The following is a 19710-nucleotide window of genomic DNA, read 5'->3' on the forward strand; positions in this document are numbered from 1 at the left end:
ATAACTGGAATGTAGCCCATTCCAAACTGACTTTGTGAAACAATTGGACCTTTATGATTTAACAGTTAAAATTATAACAAGTGTAATAACACAACAGATTTACATGGGTGTGAACTAGTCTTAATTCTAAATCAGTAAAGTCAGCCTAATGTCTACAGAAGTCAGTATAACATAACCGACATACATACCATGTTGATAAAACAGCTGAATAACATAGTGATACGTTGCAAGTGAGGGTTCTTGTATCACGGGGTACATGGAAAAAAAATTAAAGAAAAAGTCAAACACAGCTACACAAAACATAGCTTACTGAGGCATGCTGAAAAGCACATTAATAGTAGTATTTAAATTCCTCTGAACAAAGACATTTTGTCAGCTCATGTGATTAATGTAAAGCATCACAGTGGAAGGTGTCATAAAGGTTGAATCTCACTTAGAAAGTCTAGATGCAGGAGTTTCCACTGTGGCTCAGCAGGACTGTTACTGCTATGGCTCTGGTTATAGCTGTGGCATGGGTTCAATCCCTGGCCCAGGAACTTTTGCATGCCATGGACTCAGCCAAAAACAAATAAAAAGTCTAGATACCTACTACTAAAACGTTAGAGAATGGACTATACTATGATTCTTCATTGAAGAGCACTAGATCAAACTGAAGTGAACTGATTCCCAAAACAACTTCGATAAAGTACTAAAACGTACAGTACCACACATCTGGGTTCAAATACTTAATTATGCTAGAAAATGTCACGAAATTTAAAACCAGTCAACTGGTTTTAAATGAACAATTCTCCCCAGAATCAAGAGAGCCATAAAAAAGTACTTAAATTACTAAAAGAGAATCACTTGTCATAAATAACAGAAAGATGACAAATAGTAAATACACAATTAAAAAGTGTGCCAGAAGGCGGAAAGGAAATTCCTAAAATATTATGTAAATGGTAACAACAGTTTAGCCTCTTTTTTGTTTATCTGGACCTGAAACCTCAGTCTCCAATGAGGTACGCTAGAACACATCCTCACCTATTCCAATGGCTTTCATTTCCCGTAGTGTCTGTAAGGCTGGCAATTTTCCAAATGCATAAAATCTTCGGAGACATTTCAGAATAGTATTAAAGGTCTGCAGATTGGGTTTCACATTCTGTGTCACCATTTGTTTCAGCAGGTCCTAGTTGAATCAAGAGGAGGAAGTATTTTTATGCCTGCGTAGGTAATCTGTCCAATAAACTAACAGTAACATACTAAAAAAGAATTGGGCACTCTATGTCTGAAGAAGGTTAATGAAGCCCCAATTTAAGAATTATCTAGGAGTTCCCGTTGTGGTGTGGCGGTTAATGAATTCAACTAGGAACCATGAGGTTGCGGGTTCGGTCCCTGGCCTTGCTCAGAGGGTTAAGGAACGGGCGTTGCCGTGAGCCGTGGTTAGGTTGCAGATGTGGCTTGGATCCCGTGTTGCTGTGGCTCTGGCCTAGGCCGTCGGCTACAGCTCCGATTAGACCCTTAGCCTGGGAACTTCCATATGCTGAGGGTGTGGCCCTAGAAAAGGCAAAAAGACCGGGAAAAAAAAAAAAAAAAAAAAAAGAATTATTTAGTAACTAGAGGACCAGTAACTCTGTGCCTTAGAGGAAGTCCCTCCATCAGTCACTCCAGCCCCACGTGATCAGGTGGCCAAAGGTTGACTACTGCAGAGTTTGAGACTGAAGCAAAACAGATGACAATATGGACTGTGTTTTTTTTTTTTTTTTTCATTTTCCTGCATGAGCAGTTGATATGGTTTCTTTTATTACTTCAACCCAGTGATTTCAATTTTCTGAAACTTTTTATTAAAAAATTGTCTTAATGAAAAAATCATTATGAGAAATAAGTGAATAAAGCAACCCAGGTCTTCCTAGATTCTAGCTGTATGCTTAGGTCACACATCAGATACAGCTACTTAAACTACAGGGTTGCTGGAAGGGCGTGAACACAGTCATTGCCAAGAGGATGCCCAGTGAATACCAGCTCCACCCCATGTATTCCTATCAAAGGGTATTTTAGGCATATTAGAAGACAAAGTGAGGGTTCATCCTTACCAATATATTATTCCATTTTTCTTCAAATTTTTCATTCACTACCAATGCTGTTGCTTCAATCAATGAATTGAAAGTGTATACATCCGCTATAAAAGAAGAAAACTATTTCAACAAAATTCAGGGTTGGATGAAAATGGAGAAATCTCAACGGATACTGCAAAAAAAATACAAAAAACTGTAAGAGAATACTATGAATAATTATATGCCAACAAATTTGACAACCCAGAAGGAATGGACAACTTTCTAAAGACTTACGGCCCACCAAAACTGAATCAAGAAGAAACACATCAACTTAACAGACCAATCACTAGAAATGAAATTGAATAATGTAATAAAAACACTCCCTACAAACCAAAGTCCAAAAGACCAGATGGCTTCACAGGCGAATTCTACCAAACATACAGAGAAACTTACACGTACCCGTCCTAAACTTCTCCAATAGGTTGAAGAAGGAACACTCCCAAAGACATTCTATGAAGCCACCATCATGATAATACCAATACCAAAGATACTACCAAAAAAGAAAATTATAGGCCAGTATCTCTAATGAATATAGACACCAAAATTCTCAACAAAATTTTATCCAACTGAATCCAGCAACATATAAAAAAGGATCATACACCATGACCAAGTGGGATTCATCCCAGGTTCACAAGGATGGCTCAACATAACCCAAATCAATCAACGTCATACACCACATTAACAAAAGAAAAGTCAAAAACCACGATCATCTCAACAGATGCAGAAAATGCATCTGACAAAGTCCGATATCCATTCATGATGAAAACTTTTACCAAAGTGGGTACAGCGGGAACATACCTTAACATAATAAAAGTCATTTATAACAAACCCACAACAAATATAATAATCAATGGAGAAAAGCTGAAAGTCTTCCTACTAAAATCTGGAACAAGACAAGGATGCCCATTCTCACCACTTGTATTCAACACAGTATTGGAAGTCCTAGCCAGAACAATCAGACAAAAAAAAAAAAAAAAAAAAAAAAAAAATCAAAATTGGAAGGGAAGAGGTAAAATTGTCACTGTCTGCAGATGACATGATACTATATACAGAAAACCCTAAGGACTCCACACAAAAATTACTCCAACTGATCAATGAATTCAGCAAAGTAGCAGGATACAAGATTAACATTCAGAAATTGGTTGCATTTCTACTAACAATGAAACATTAGAAAAGGAATACAAAAATAAAATACCTTTTAAAATTGCACCCCCCAAAATTAAATACCTAGGAATAAACCTGACCAAAGAGGTGAAAAGACTGATATGCTGAGAACTATTAAACATTAATCAAGAAAATTAAAGAGGATTCAAAAAATGGAAAGATATTCCATGCTCCTGGGTTGAACTCTTCCAGGCTTCAGACAATATTACAAAGCTACAGTAATTAAGACAGTGTGGTCCTGGAACCAAAACAGACACACAGACCAATGAAACAGAAAAGAGAAACCAGAAATAAACCCAGACACCTACGGTCAATTAATCTTTGACAAAGGAAGCCAAGAACATAAAATGAGGAAAAGTCAGTCTTTTCGGCAAGTGGTGCTGGGAAAACTAGACAACCACATGTAAATCAGTGAAACTGGAACACATCCTCACACCATGCACAAAAATAAACTCAAAATGGCTTAGACTTAAATATAAGACAAGACACCATCAAACGCCTAGAAGAGAACACAGGCAAAAAACATTCTCTGACATTAACCTTACACATGTTTTCTCAGGTCAGTCTCCCAAGGCAACAGAAATAAAAGCAAAAATAAACCAATGCAACCTAATCACATTGACAAGATTTTGTGCAGCAAAGGAAACCATAAAAAAGAAAAAGACAACCTATGGCATAGGAGAAAATAGTTTCAAATGATGCAACTCACAAGGGCTTAGTCTCCAAAATACACGGACAACTTATACAACTCAACAGCAAAAAAAACTAACTACCCAACTGAAAAATGGGCAAAAGACCTGAAAAGACATTTCTCCAAAAAAGATATACAGATGGCCAAAAGGCACATGAAAAAATGCTCAACATCACTAATTATTAGAGAAATGAAAATCAAAACTACTATGAGATACCTCACACCAGTTAGAAAGACCATCATTAATAAATCCACAAATAACAAATGCTGGAAAGGGTGTGGAGAAAAGGGAACTCTCCCACACTGCTGGTGGTAAAATAAATTGGTACAACCACTATGGAGAACAGTATGGAGGTACCTCAGAAAGCTAAATATATAGTATAACTACCACATGACCCAGCAGTGCCACTCTTGGGCATATATCCGGACAAAACTTTCCTCAAAAAAGACACATGCGCCTGTATGTTCACTGCAGCACTATTTACAATAGCCAAGACATGGAAACGACCTAAATGTCCACTGACAGATTATTGGATTAAAAAGATGTGGTATATATACACAATGGAATACTTCTCAGCCATAAAAAAGAACAAAATAATGCCATTTGCAGCAACATGGATGGAACCAGACTCTCATACTAAGTGAAGTTAAGTCAGAAAGAGAAAAATAAATACCATATGATATCACTTATATCTGGAATCTAGTATATGGCATGAATGAACCTTTCCACTGAAAAGAAACTCATGCACTTGGAGAACAGACTTGGGGTTGCTAAGGTGGAGGGAGAGGGAATGGGATGGACTGGGAGTCTAGAGTTAATAGACTGCATTTCAAGTGGATAAGCAATAAGATCCCGCTGTATAGTATAGCACAGGGAACTATTATCTAGTCATTTATGATGGAATATGATGGAGAATGAGAGAAAAAGAACATATATATATATATATATATGTGTGTGTGACTGGGTCACTGTGCTGTTCAGTCGAAACTGACAGAACACTGTAAACCAACTATAATGGGAAAAATAAAAATCATAAAAAAATTGGGGGTTGAAGATTAAAGGCAAAGTGGTAATGCACACGTGTCCTCAAAACTAGGAAGCCACTCTTTTCTGCAGCTCTTGACTCCAGCTCTGATCACCAACACCACGGCAAAGATTAAGAATGAGCTCATAGAAATGCAAATCAAAACTACCATGAGATACCACCTCACACCAGTCAGAATGGCCATCATTAATAAATCCACAAATAACAAGTGCTGGAGGGGCTGTGGAGAAAAGGGAACCCTCCTGCACTGCTGGTGGGAATGTCAACTGGTACAGCCACTATGGAGAACAGTTTGGAGATACCTTAGAAATCTATACATAGAACTTCCATATGACCCTGCAATCCCACTCTTGGGCATCTATCCGGACAAAGCTCTACTTAAAAGAGACACATGCACCCGCACGTTCATTGCAGCCCTATTCACAATAGCCAGGACATGGAAACAATCCAAATGTCCATCGACAGAGGATTGGATTCGGAAGATGTGGTATCTATACACAATGGAATACTACTCAGCCATAAAAAAGGATGACATCATGCCATTTGCAGCAACATGGATGGAACTAGAGAATCTCATGCTGAGTGAAATGAGCCAGAAAGACAAAGACAAATACCATATGATATCACTTATAACTGGAATCTAATATCCAGCACAAATGAACATCTCCTCAGAAAAGAAAATCATGGACTTGGAGAAGAGACTTGTGGTTGCCTGATGGGAGGGGGAGGGAGTGGGAGGGATCGGGAGCTTGGGCTTATCAGACACAACCTAGAATAGATTTATAAGGAGATCCTGCTGAATAGCATTGAGAACTATGTCTAGATACTCATGTCGCAACAGAAGAAAGGGTGGGGGAAAAAAACTGTAACTGCAATGTATACATCTAAGGATGACCTGACACCCTTGCTGTACAGTGGGAAAATAATAATAAAAAAAAAAAAAAAAAAAAAAAAAGAATGATCTCATAATTGAGGCCAGACCCTGACAGTTTCCAGGTGCTTGAGACAGAAAGAAACGACAGGGGAATTCTCCAAACACACTTACCTCGGAGTCTGTTGTTTAATAATACAGTATATAAGTTTAATGCCTGCGTAGGAGCTTGATGCTGGAAGAGGGAAAGGATAAAAATTAAGCACCATCAAATCTGTTTAAGAAATATTTGCAGGGCTTGAGAACATAGTAGTAAACAGACACAGTCCCAGTTCTCAAGAAGCAAATCCTCTGTGCAGTGGTTCTCGACGGGGCCACTTTCGCTTCCCAGTGACACTAGATAATGCCTGGAGATATTTTTTATTTTCACAGCTGTGATTTGGGAAGGCTAGACCACTAGCATGCAGTGGGTAGAGGCAGCTCCTACATACTCTTCAGGCATAGGCCAGCCCCTGCATAATGAAGCACCTGGCCCAACTGTGAGTCGTTCTGAGGCTGAGGAACCCTCATTTAGTTGGGCATTAAATATAAAAATACATAAAAGAGGAGTTCCCGTCGTGGCGCAGTGGTTAACGAATCCGACTAGGAACCATGAGGTTGCGGGTTCGGTCCCTGCCCTTGCTCAGTGGGTTAACGATCCGGTGTTGCCGTGAGCTGTGGTGTAGGTTGCAGACACGGCTCGGCTCCCATGTTGCTGTGGCTCTGGTGTAGGCCAATGGCTACAGCTCCGATTGGACCCCTAGCCTGGGAACCTCCATATGCCGCGGCAGCGGCCCAAAGAAATAGCAAAAAGACAAAAAAAAAAAAAAAAAAAAAAAAAAATACATAAAAGAAATGTTACCTTCACCATTCCCCGGATCATTGTGCAGTAGGAATGTGCGTTTTTCTCCGGCATTAGAGCAAAGATTCTCTCAGCATTGTTTTTTGTTCTAGACACAAAAAAGTACATGGTAATCACCAGAAACAGGAAAAACCAGTAACAGCCACAATTTACTGAGAGTTTAACAATTTTCCAGGCACTGTGCTAATTAAGCACTTCGTGCATATAATTTCAAGTAATTTTTGCCACTCACAGAGGAAGATTTGGTTATCATTTTGAAAGTGGGAAAAACTGAGGTTCAAAGATGTTGCATAAAAAAGCAATATAGACTCAAGGCGTTAAACAAAAAGCAAACTGCACAACAGGGTACATAGTAAAGTTTCCCCCACCCTCCTTCCATCAGCTATAATTCCCGAGAGGCAACCACAAGTGGTATCTCCTAAATCCTTTATCCTATTCTAGCCTATGTACACAAGGCACATTCTAGCCCACATTCTCCTCCCTCCGTCCATCAATACCTTATTTATATAAACCATGCCGTACCTTGATTCTCCCTGTTACCTACATGTTTTAGAAATCAGATAGAAACCAGGTTCTGGGCCAGAATGCTACTCCAAAGTCCAGGCTCTTAACCATGATGCAAAATTATTTATGCCTACTAAAGAAATTCAATTTTTGATTCTATTCATTTTATCACTTCCAAAAGACTTTAGAAACTAATGATAGCTTTTCTTTTCCAGACATCCATATGAAATACCTTTTTTTTTATTTAGACACTGTACTCAGTTAATTTAAATTCTGGCCAGTAGTCTTAATTTCAAACCATGCTCTAGCATACGTGCATTCTAACATAATCAAAAATTCTGAATGTTTCACAATGAAAGGTGTAAGCTGCCTGCAAGGTTTGACTACTGATGAAACTACCAAAAGAACCATACCATGAACGTAATATGACGTTAGGTGGAAAAGAAAAAAATCAAGTGTCAACTTTGTGCTACTGGTTGGAAGTAAAGAGCTTATGAAAAAAGGGCCAAACACATGAAAATCACCTGTGACATTTATACTGCACACAGAAAACATTACAAGATCATATCTGAATTGTCTTCGAGGGGTGATGGGAAATATTCCACCATAAGGAACCACAATACAAGCTCTAATTATGTGTAATGTACCTCCAAGTAACTCCGAGATGATGACCCGCCTTCGTCTTAGATTTCTCATTATCTGCCTCTGTGGCCTCTTCCTGAAATGAATCATCATCAACAGATATAAAATATGATAATGGAACGTGTTCTCTGAGTTATGGTCCTCAAAAGTCACCAAATCAATAAACATTCAGAAAAGCAAAGAAAATACAGGTCCAGCAGAAGGCAAAAAGGAAACCTAGCACCCTAATTTCTTAAGTGTAAATAGACTCATTTACAGATGAAAAGTAAAGCTGGCCCTTAAAGCAATGACTGATAGCCCGGAGAGAGATGAAGCTAGTGTTCTGAATGACTGGGCCCAGAGAGAGAAATCGGAAATTCAAACAATGCATTGATCCGTGCAGAAAGTGTTTACTAGGGTGAAAGCAAAAGAAGACAACATAACCAGAAATGGAATATAATTAATGCCTAACACTGGCCCAACAAAAGCTAAGATACTAAGCTCTGGGGGTGAGACTGACGTAGACGGGGCTGGCTTGGCTGGCCTAGGACAAGCTGGTGCTGGCTCTGTGGCCTGAGGGGAAGAGGGCCAACCACCCGGGAATTAAGGAGAAGATTCTCTGGAAGGTATGGTGTGACTGTCTATGGCACTTTAAAAGACTGAGTTATATACTCTGTACATAAATAATCTGTATTTAGTGGAGAAAAATGACCTAAGACATAAACTGTAAGAATACCTATAATTATATATCATCCAGAGAGAAACAATTTCTAATACAATTTTCCTTATGCCGATGAAAATAGCTTATAAAAATGGAAGCTATATTGTTGTTGAGCCTGTTTTAATAGAGCATGAAAATAAACCTACACCAGCACTCTGAACCACCATATGCCATCACCATAACTGAATCACATACTACTGGACATCTAGCTTGTTTTCAACACTTTGATATTAACTATCATATTAGGAAAAATGTCATACATACATCTTTGTTCACCAGATCTGCAGATCTCTTTGAGATTTATTTCTGGAAATAAAAGTCTTGGCTTGAGAACAGAATATGACTCCGCATCAGCAGGCCATACCCCCAGCAGAGTATGCTTACTCCTTTCTGCCCATGTATGTATGAATTTTTGAGGGGACTGTTGTAGGACGTCTGTGACCTACAACACAACTCTCAGCAACGCCGGATACTTAACCCACTGAGCAAGGCCAGGGATCAAATTCGCAACCTCGTGGTTCTTAGTTGGATTCGTTAACCACTGAGCCGTGACAGGAACTCCCAAAATATTTTTTGTCCTTTTCGGGCCACACCTGTGGCATGCGGAAGTTCCCAGGCTAGGGGTTGAATCGGAGCTGCAGCTGCCAGCCTACACCACAGCCAGAGCAATGCCAGATTTGAGCCATATCTTTGACCTACACTGCAGCTCACACCAATGCTGGATCCTTAACCCACAGAGCAGGGCCAAGGATTGAATCCACGTCCTCATGGATACTAGTCAGGTTCATTATTCCTGAGCCACAACAGGAACCCCAGGGTCAAAATATTTTTAAGGAGGGAACCCAGGTTAAAACAATTGTTTAAATCTTTCTCTTCCTCCACATCACTTTATATCCAGGCTATGTACTGTGCCACATACCTTAGAACACACCTTTTCTACCCTAACACAGGCACAAGAACCTGCCTTAGTCTGAGAAGGTATCACTACTAGAAGAAACTTTAAAAATCACTGTCAAAGTCCTTACCAATTCTTCTGACTGTTCGCGTTGCTGAAAGTTATAATTAGCTGAGGGCTCTTGGTTACCATAGTAACACAGTAAATCCAAGAGACTGTTAGTTGTTTCCAGAGACACAGTGGTTCCTGTGGGTAGGAGAAAATAAGGGAAAGAAACCTTGAAACATCAAAGAACCAAAGTCTATTAAAGTTCTTCACTTTTTCTACAAGCTTGTGCCTGCCTGGCTACACATTTAGAATCACCCACCACTTTAGCAATGGATAAGCACACACTCCACATCAGCTTAACAGCCTGAGTGATGCAGATAGGACACAATCCCTACTAATACTTGTTGGACAGAAAAGATAAATACAAGACCCAGTTAGATTCTATGTCTGTTTATTTTATGTACTAATACCTCCAAAGAAATGACCTATGCTTCCAACTATCATTTTCAAACTGAATTCTCTGCAAATGAGTAGTCCCCTGGGCCCGGTTCTATTTTTACAAACACGAGCAGAACTATTCCACCTGGATCCAGGCCCTCACGGAAAAATTGCCTAAATGCTAGAGAGTCTAATTATAGTAACCTTTTAAAAATTGTTGCTCAAAATGTTATGTTCCTGGAGTTCCTTGGTAACTCAGCAGGTTAAGGATCTGGTATTGTCATTGTTGTGGCTTGGGTTCGAGCCCTGGCCCAGGGCCTTCTACATGCCGCAAGGGCAGTCAAAAAAAAAAAAAAAAAAAAAAAAAAAAAAGCCCACCAGGAAACTTACAAAGCACAGCAGAGTGGAGAATGGACAAGTGATGCTATGTAACTTGATTGGGTCACACTATCTCAGAGCTGTGTGACCATGAAAGATTACTTTCAGTCAGTGTCCTTTATAAAATGACTATAAGCACACTAACTCAAAAGGTGTTATAGAATTAAATGCCTAGCAAAGTGTCTGACACTTATTAAGGCTTGATAATAAAATTTTCTCTTTCCTCTCCTGGTATGTTGACTGGTTCCATTACTCTCGGCTATGGGGTCTGACAGTCTTTAGTAATGTTTACTGCATGTCTGCATGTGCCTACATCACACAGCGTGTAAGAGAGACGGAGTCATAGTACTCTGAAGATGTTAATGATATTTAACAAGTAGAAGGTAAAGCCTCCCTAAATGATAACCTGTATCAGTAACTGATCTGTGCATCCGACGCTTATATAGGCCACACCCCAAAATTCTCAAACACAGCTGTCTACAAATGTTTCTTGTTGAATTCCAGACTCTACTGGTTCAGTCAGTCCAATTTCTATCTCTGGTATGTTTGGTTGATTTTTATCCCAAATCAATGAACAGCACTCTGGATTCTAAAACTTAAACAATCCTGTTACCTTCCATATTACTATATAGGCACATTTTCATAGTAGCTTACGAGCCAGCCACCTAGCTCTATACACCCCTGAAAGTTCATCCAGATTAAATTCAGAGCCACAGGATGCAAAAGACAGAAGCTCTGAAGAATCAAGGGACTTTTCCAAGGCCACAGTGCTAATTAGTGCCAGAATCTATCCGAGCCTCTGATCCTTTTACAATATTTCTTTCTTGTCTTTTTTACACCTCCCAAAAGAAAGAGAAAATGTGAATACAGTATGTCCATGCCCGATGTTAAAAATAGAAGCTAAGGAGAAATGGCTATTAAATTTCTTTATCTATGATACAGCACAAGAGGAAAACATACAAAAGTTGCAACTCTATAAACCCACACACCTACGGTCAACTAACCTATGACAAAGGAGGCAAGAATACAACGGAGAAACGAAAGACAGTCGTCTGTTCAATAAGTGGAGCTGGGAAAACTGAATGGCCACATGTAAAAGAATGAAATTCGATCACTTCCTAACACCGTACACAAAAATAAACTCAAAATGGATTAAAGACCTAGATGTAAGACCAGATACTATAAAACTCTTAGAGGAAAACAAAGGCCCCTCTCCAACATAAACATAAACCACAGCAACATCTTTTCAGATCCACCTCCTAGAGTAAGGACAATAAAAACAAAAATAAACAAATGGGATTTAATTAAACTTAAAAGTTTCTGCACAGCAAAGGAAACCCTAAACAAAACGAAAAGACAACCCACAGAATGGGAGAAAATCTCTGCAAATGAATCAACTGACAGGGGATTAATCTCCAAAATCTATAAACACCTCTTACTGCTCAATACCAAAAAAAAGCAAACCCCATCAAAAAATGGGCAGAAGATCTAAACAGACGATTCTCCAAAGAAGACATATGGATGGCCAAAAAGCACATGAAAAGATGTTCAACATCACTATCTATTAGAGAAATGTAAATCAAAACCACTATGAGGTACCACCTTACACCAGCCAAAATGGCCATCATCAAAAAGTCTACAAACAATAAGTGCTGGAGAGGGTGTGAAGAAAAAGGAACCCTGTTACACCATTGGTGTGAATGTAAATTGGTGCGACCACTGTGGAAAACAGTATGGAGATTCTTCAGAAAACTAAAAATAGAACTACCATTTGATCCAGCAATTCCACTCCTGGGCATCCATCCAGAGAAAACCATAACTTGAAAAGACACATGTACTCCAATGTCCATTGAAGCACTGTATGCAACAGCCAAGACATGGAACCTAGATGTCCATCAACAGAGGAGTGGATACAGAAGATGTGGTACATATACACAATGGAATATTACTCAGCCATTAAAAGGAAAGAAATAACAGCATTTGCAGCAACATGGATGGACCTAGAAATTATCATGCTAAGTCAAGTCAGTCAATGAGACACCAACATCAAATGCTATCATTTACATGTGGAATCTAAAAAAAAGAACACAATGAACATCTTTGCAGAATAGATAGCGACTCACAGACTTTGAAAAACGTATAGTTTCCAAATGAGACAGGCTGGAGGGTGGGGGGATGCACTGAGGGTTTGGGATGGAAATGCTATAAAATTTGGTTGTGATGACTGTTGTACACCTATAAATGCAATAAAATTCATTAAGTAATTAAAAAAAAAGTTGCAACTCTAGCCCACCCACAACTTTAAAATGATACTGAAGCAAAACTTGAAATACTACTTACTAAACTATTAGAAATATAAACACGATCACTGAGCAGAGTAAGAATAGTTGCACTCGTAACTTGTACTCATAACTATGCATGGGTCATATACATGACTGTGGCCCACTTTCAAGTCCACATTCCCAGGGGCTTTAAATGAACTTAAGTCACCTGCTTGCAAGAGCTGATCAAACATGTCCACAGAAGCTTTGACCTTTCTGAGTTTGATTCGTTCCTGCAGGGCAGCCTCACTTACATCTTCAATCTGAGGTTCAAAGTACTCGGGCATTAAACACTAGGAAAACAAGACAGCTAAAGTTAGTATAAACAGATCACTGTGAAAGGACAACCAAGGAGGACAGAAATTTCATTACTAGCACATCAAAATAAAACGTCATGGTTCCAACTCATATTTCACATACCAGATGGTATTTTACCATTTTAACATGAATGTCTCTGTATAGAATACCACTTAAATCAAAAAACCTCTCCAGTCTCCAAAACAAGATTATTTAGCTTGGGGCAGAGAATTTAAAAGCACCCAAATCTAAGTATTTACTCCGTAACTGAAGAATCCTATATCCAACTAAACATCCCAACTTTGAGCTGAACTTTTCCCTTGCTAAAACCATCCTTCCCACTTTCCTCCCAACCTGGGTTAAAAGTGCCAGAGCATATCCAGTTCCCAAAGGCAGAACCCTTTCATCCTTGATACTGCTTCTCTAAACATTTAATGCTGTTTTACCTCACTAATTTACTCAAACACTTGTTGAATGTCTACTACTTTACGCCAGGTACTAAGCTAGGCCACTATTTTCCACCCTCAAGGTACTCACAACCTAACAAAGAAAGCAAACAAGGAAATAATTACGATACAGTGTGAATGATAAATGACACAAATGATCTCAGAAGGGTGAGAATGCTGCCTGCCATGGAGGTAGTTGGAACTACAATCTGGAGTTCCAAGTAGAGATAGCTAGGCTGATACACTAGATTGCCAAATGAAGTGTAAGGGTCACTAAAGCAGGAAGACTTTAGACAGGAAGAAAAGAAACTGACTGGGCATGGAACCCTAAGAAAAACATCAAGGCCTAAGGAGTGGAGAGAAAAGCTACTGAGGGCAATAGGAACAGTCACAGAGATAAAGTCTGAAGAGTCTGGTGTCACAGAAGGCAATGGAGCAAATAAAATGAAGATACATATAGCTTAAAAATAATAAATAAGGAGTTCCCGTCATGGCGCAGTGGTTAACGAATCTGACTAGAAACCATGAGGTTGGGTGTTTGGTCCCTGCCCTTGCTCAGTGGGTTAACGATCCAGCGTTGCTGTGAGCTGTGGTGCAGGTTGCAGACGCGGCTCGGATCCCGCGTTGCTGTGGCTCTGGCGTAGGCTGGTGGCTACAGCTCCAATTCAACCCCTAGCCTGGGAACCTCCATATGCCGTAGGAGTGGCCCAAAGAAATAGCAAAAAGACCAAAGGAAAAAAAAAACAAAACAAAAAAACAACCCACACAATAAATAAATAAATAAAACTTAATAATCACAGTATGGTGAGCAAAGATAACTACATACGTTAAAAGACTCTCCACCAAATATCGCAGGCATTCAAATGACTACTCAAATATGAGCCATGAAAGCTTGATTTAATTTACATTTACATTGTATTACTTGAAAATTGCATTTACCTCTCCTTACCGGTATATGAGGTTCAGCTATGTCCTTCTGAAAATATTTTGGGTATGAATTAATAATAAATTTTGCTGCATTCTCCCCAGACTTCTTTGCCAACAAAAATGAATGCTATATAAAGAAAAAGATTTAGATATAAATCAGTATTACATGTAATGCAAGTTACACCCTCAGCAAGAATTATGCCCCCTGCCCCCTAAAAAGAACTCAATAATACACAGAATTCAAGACAGAAGTTAAATTACATAATTGTAATTTATCCACCTCTGCTGAGTGTGACATAGCTTCAGTTTACATCTCACACACAGCCTGTGGTACATAAAAACAACGCACTTACAGTGAGTGGACTGCTCTACAGTGGGAAAAAAATCCAAACCAAATACCCCCTCCACAGCCAATCTCTAAACTTTTAATATATAAACCCTTGTACACAAACTAAGAAGATAAAATACTGGACAAGTTATATAAAAATACTCACAGATTCCACAGAGGATGTTGGTATGAGATAAGGATCATCTTGAAACACATAAGGGGCAGCTGTGCTATCCTGTGGAGAAGACAAAGTCTCTTCAGGTAGATTTGTTTATTTACTTTTAGGGCTGCACCCGTGGCATATGGAGATTTCCAGGCTAGGGGTCCAATTGGAACTACAGCTGCTGGCCTACACCATACCCACAGCAATGCCAGAGCCGAACCGCATCTGTGACCTACACCACAGCTCACAGCAACACCAGATCCTTAACCCAATGAGCAAAGCCAGGGATCAAACCCACAACCTCATGGTTCCTAGTAGGATTCATTTCCACTGCACCATAAGAGGAACTCCTTCAGATAGATTTTTATTAGGAGAACCTTGAGGGTTTTGGTGATGTCATGTATCACACATGCAAAAATGTGTGTTTTCGTGTGTGTGTAGAGACAAATTCTAATACCTACACTGTACCCTTGGCTCTGGAAGATTTGGTTATAATTATGCACAACTTAAAGCAAACAATGGCTCAAACTCCCAGGACTGCTTTCTAATTAGAGGCTGCCATCACCAGAGCCTACTGCTCTTTTAAACTCAAGGTAAAAGAGCCTCTAAATTAACTAGCCTGGGCCCCAGTTTCCTGCACCAGGCTCTCCTTTAAACGGAGGAAACTACCCACTGGCCCTCTCAGGAGGTGGGAACAGCGGCAGCTTCTCCCATGTCCTGCCACCCAAGGGTCTATACTTTATACAAAGTTGTTCTAAGTAAAGCCCTGAGTGAAGTAACTCTCCAGCACCACTGGGGCTAACTTAGAATGGTCCCCACATTACTTCCTCTAGCCTTCACCTCTCCCCCAGAGCCCCCTTCCCTGCATCTTCTGGGACCTTTGTGCCACAGGAAAAACTCAACCTACCTCTTGAATCTCTTCTGACTGTCCCCTTGATACCGTGTTGTACTGACCTGACCTCTCCAGGGGAGAGCTTCCCTGTGGCTCTAAAGGAAAGGAGGCTCACACCTAGGGAACGGAGGCAGTGCTTTTTTGGGGGGATGGGGGGGGGGAATCCACAGCTTTCCGCAGCCATATTGAAAACCCATATCCCTTTTGCATTCATTTGAGGCTCATTTCATCTGGTTATATCACTCTCCACCAAGATGTGGTGGGTAAGTAATGGCAACCTGGAGGGAGCTGTTATAGGGTAGCTGCCCTGGTCTATGACTCTCTGATTACCAAGTGGCTCTGTCCCACCCACCATCCTTATCAAACACCTGGCTGGGACCTCTAGTTTTGGTGATATGCTGGATTTCTTTTACCAGGCTTATTCTTCATATTTGTTTCCCATTTTCCTCCCTCAACAATGTCCAAGCCTTTCATGGATTCTGAGAAACAACTTCTCTGGCCCTGCTGCTCAGATGCCTCAAAATAAATCTATCCCCAAATGAAGTTCCCTGAAAGAGCTATTTGTCATCTTATCTCAGTGAATGGCACCAAGCACCCTGCAATCCAAGCCAAAGATCCTCCTCCATTACTTTACCAAAACTGTCATCAGGTGTGGCCAACTTTAGTGTGTTAATATCCCCTACCTACCCGCTGTCCCTTATCCCAACTGCCACTGCCTTAGTTCAGTGCCTTCCTTATTCACTCACTCAGTATTTACTGGGCACCTCATGTATGCCAGGCATTACCTTACCTACCAGGGAGACAACAAAATCCCACACCCTCTCAGAGCTCACAACCTAATGGGGACAAAAAAAACTCTAGAAAATAAACAAAATAAATAAAACATGCAGTAATATATTTAAAGGAGATAACTGCATTGCAAAAAAAAAAAAAAAAAAAAAAGAGAGAGGGATCAATATCAGAAAAAAAAGATACAATTTTAAATGGTGTGGTCAGGGAAGGCCTCAATGAAAAAACTTGAGATGAAGGAATAAATTCTATGGGTTTATCTGTTAAAAATATTCCAGGCAGAACAAAAAGCAAACATTAAAGCCCTGGGGCAGATGTACATCTGCTAAGAAACTAAGGATCAGCTACAGCAGAGTGAGCAAGGAAGACGGTGGGAGACGCGGTAAAAATGGCTGTGGTGGTGGCTGGGATCACCTAGGGCCTAGGGCCTTCTGATGAACTTTGGGTTCTTTTCAATGATGACCAATAAGCCACTTGAGTTCTGAGTAGAAGAGCAATGTGATTTACCATTTTAACAGGGTCACTATGGCTACTTAATAGAGAAGAGTCTGAGTGTGTAGGAAGTTGAGGGAGTGAGGAGAACAGAGACTCTTGTAATTAATCCAAGATAGGAAGAGGTAATGGTGGCTTGGACAAACACTCAGCATTTGGATACTGTGCAGAAAAACAAGTTACCAAGGCTTGAAACTGCTATCCTTAGAAAACCTTGCTTTCAAGGCCTGGTGGGTATCTGGGACTTGGATTTTTGGAGGGTCCAACCATTCCCAGTACTGTTAAGAATGGTTCACTGGCCTATGTACTACATGGCTTATGCTCAACACCTGTTTTCCTTCTGGGAGTGTGGAATTTTGGTATGTGCCAGGGACAGATTCTAGGTACCATGCCTCTAATGAGTGTTCCTCAAAGACTTTTCCATGTACGTCACACCTCTGCTAAAGGAATTCAGTGTGCCACTGGGAAAAGACTCTTGGAAACTTTCTCCTGGTTTCCTTTGGACTCCACGTTGCGTGGCTTCTCCTTTTTCTGATTTTGCTGTCTTTTCACTGTAACAAAAGGAAGCTGTAGGACCACAAGCTGAGGCCCCAGTGAATCTGCCTACCAAACCTCTGCACCTGGGTGTGGTCCTCAGGAAAAATATTTTGAAGGAAGAAACAGGATTTACTAACATGCAGCACCAAAAATGAGAGGAGCAACTAGAAGCACGCAGCTGCCATTAATGAGACAGCAGAGAAACGTGTGAGGTTTAGAGGGAAGGAGTTAGGTTTTGGACGTGTTAAGATTTTTATCACACCACGGAGTACTCACATTGCTGTCTTTTCTAAGATTTCCTTTTTTATCCTTTAATGGACTTGGATAAAAATCTGAAGTCCCTAGCATAGCATTCACACTCTTGCCTCACTTCTCATTTCTCTACCCCTCAAATCCTTGCCTCCCCCACACAACCTACTCATTCTGTGCTTTTTTGTCTCTGCTTGTGGTGTGGCCACTGCATTGAATGCTCTTTCCCACTATCCCCACTTCTCACCTTCCAAGTTACCAACCAAGTATCAGCTCTTCTCAAAGTCCTTTCCCAGTCTGGGTTAGGCACACTCTCCTCAATGCTCCTTCAGCCTCCCTCTGCAGGAACCGTGCAAGGACTGGGTCTCAATTCCACAACCAGCACAGTGCCTGGCAAGGCACTGTTAAGGGCAGAATGTGTGGTTACTGAAAGACCATCCCTTGGATTTTAAGGGCCTAAACCCAGACAAGTCAGACAACTGTACACATAATACTATAAATTCTTTGAAGGGTCCTGGGATATTCTCATTGAAAAACTGAGAACAATCTCAGAGGCCAGTTTCTCTAGTTTACATTTCAGGTACCTATTTATGGATAAGCGAGCTGAAAATCTCAATGTCTTGCTAGTGTGGAGATGCAGGATTTAAAAACCCTTCCTCAGAAACTGCTAGGGTATATCGGTGCATACCTGGCCAACAACCTCTAAGTTTAACGTCTACAACAGAAGAACAATTCTCGAAATCTGTGACAACAACCTCAAGAAGGATCTGTATCCATGTAGATATTGTGGCAAAAAGAAAGAACTCAATTACTTTAGACATTTCCCCAACAGCTAATATTGAAAGTATAATTTCCAGCTAATGAAAAACAATCATAAAGTTCCATTTCTGAGGCACTTATTAGGGGTTCAGTCTATCCATCAGACTACAAACTCTATTCTTGAAGTGCTAAGAGAGGAAATTATCACAAATAGGTTACGAAGATAGTTGTAGCAATAAAGAAATAGCTAGCAATTACCGAGCATGTCCTTTGTGCTGGACACTGTCCTAAACCCTTTCACGTGTACTAACTCATTTAATTCTCACCAAAACCTCGAGGTTTGGTGCTATAATACAATACCCATTTTACAGATAAAGAAACAGAAACATCAAGAAAAAATGTAACTTTGTGATAAAAACAATACAGTTGGCTCCAAGACCTAGATTCTTAATCACTGCACTACTTCCAGCATGGTGGGTACACTATCCTCAAACTGGTCTACAAGTCACTTGCATTACAGTTTGACATCCAAACCATTCCCGGGGAACATGCATTTCAACAAGCTCTTCAGGAGATTAAGTTTAAAAACCACTGGCATAGTATATAAAAACACTTAATTTGGAGATAAAACATACAGTACTAAGTCAAGACTTTTAATATTCTAATCAGCCCTGGGTTTGAAAGTTTTAATTTTCTCATTTGTCACATAAAAGGACTGGACTAGATAACTAAGAAACTTTCCAAATTCACAACAGTTTAATCGTGGATAATGAAGAGGTATGAATATTAAATTATTAGTTGGGTTAGATTAAGAAAAAAAAAATCCTACTTACCCTGTGTACTGTGGATGCAAGTGCCTGAAGAATGGCCACTTTGTCCCTAAGAATGAGAACCATAAGTTAACCCTCACCAGGGCTTTTCAGACAAAGTGAACAAATGATTCTACTCTCAGAAAGGGTGTAGCCCCCCCAAAAAGTAGCCACAAACTAGTTAACAAATTAGTAACAAATTAGCGAGGCTGTGCCTCCCCCCAAATTTAGCTGATACTGAATTATGAATTTTCATGTCATGAGATGGCTTCTTGTAGCTTTTTTCAATCATAAAAAGTGTAAAAACCATTCTTACTTCAAGCACTATAAATA

General features: G+C 40.0%; 1 protein-coding gene across 10 annotated transcripts in view; it reads right to left on the minus strand.

Annotated features, from left to right (window-relative positions):
* PTCD3 (pentatricopeptide repeat domain 3) overlaps positions 1 to 19710 on the minus strand; it is a 37171-nt gene that overhangs the window by 12253 nt on the left and 5208 nt on the right. For all 10 annotated transcript variants that reach the window (XR_014839433.1, XR_014839432.1, XR_014839434.1 and 7 more), the window contains 11 exon segments: positions 19402 to 19447; positions 14854 to 14922; positions 14382 to 14486; positions 12859 to 12982; positions 9635 to 9750; positions 7915 to 7985; positions 6764 to 6851; positions 6037 to 6097; positions 2070 to 2155; positions 1021 to 1165; positions 189 to 239 (listed from right to left, as the gene is read on the minus strand). Coding sequence is in view for 7 of the 10 variants with exons in the window: in NM_001243030.1 (NP_001229959.1) it covers positions 189 to 239; positions 1021 to 1165; positions 2070 to 2155; positions 6037 to 6097; positions 6764 to 6851; positions 7915 to 7985; positions 9635 to 9750; positions 12859 to 12982; positions 14382 to 14486; positions 14854 to 14922; positions 19402 to 19447 (962 nt within the window). In the remaining 3 variants the exon portion in view is untranslated.

Source organism: Sus scrofa, chromosome 3 (assembly GCF_054392235.1).
Source record: "Sus scrofa isolate SSC_HxYL_T2T_F1_AM1 chromosome 3, Sscrofa_HxYL_maternal_Yorkshire_Landrace_v2.0, whole genome shotgun sequence".
Classification (NCBI taxonomy): Eukaryota; Metazoa; Chordata; class Mammalia; order Artiodactyla; family Suidae; genus Sus; species Sus scrofa.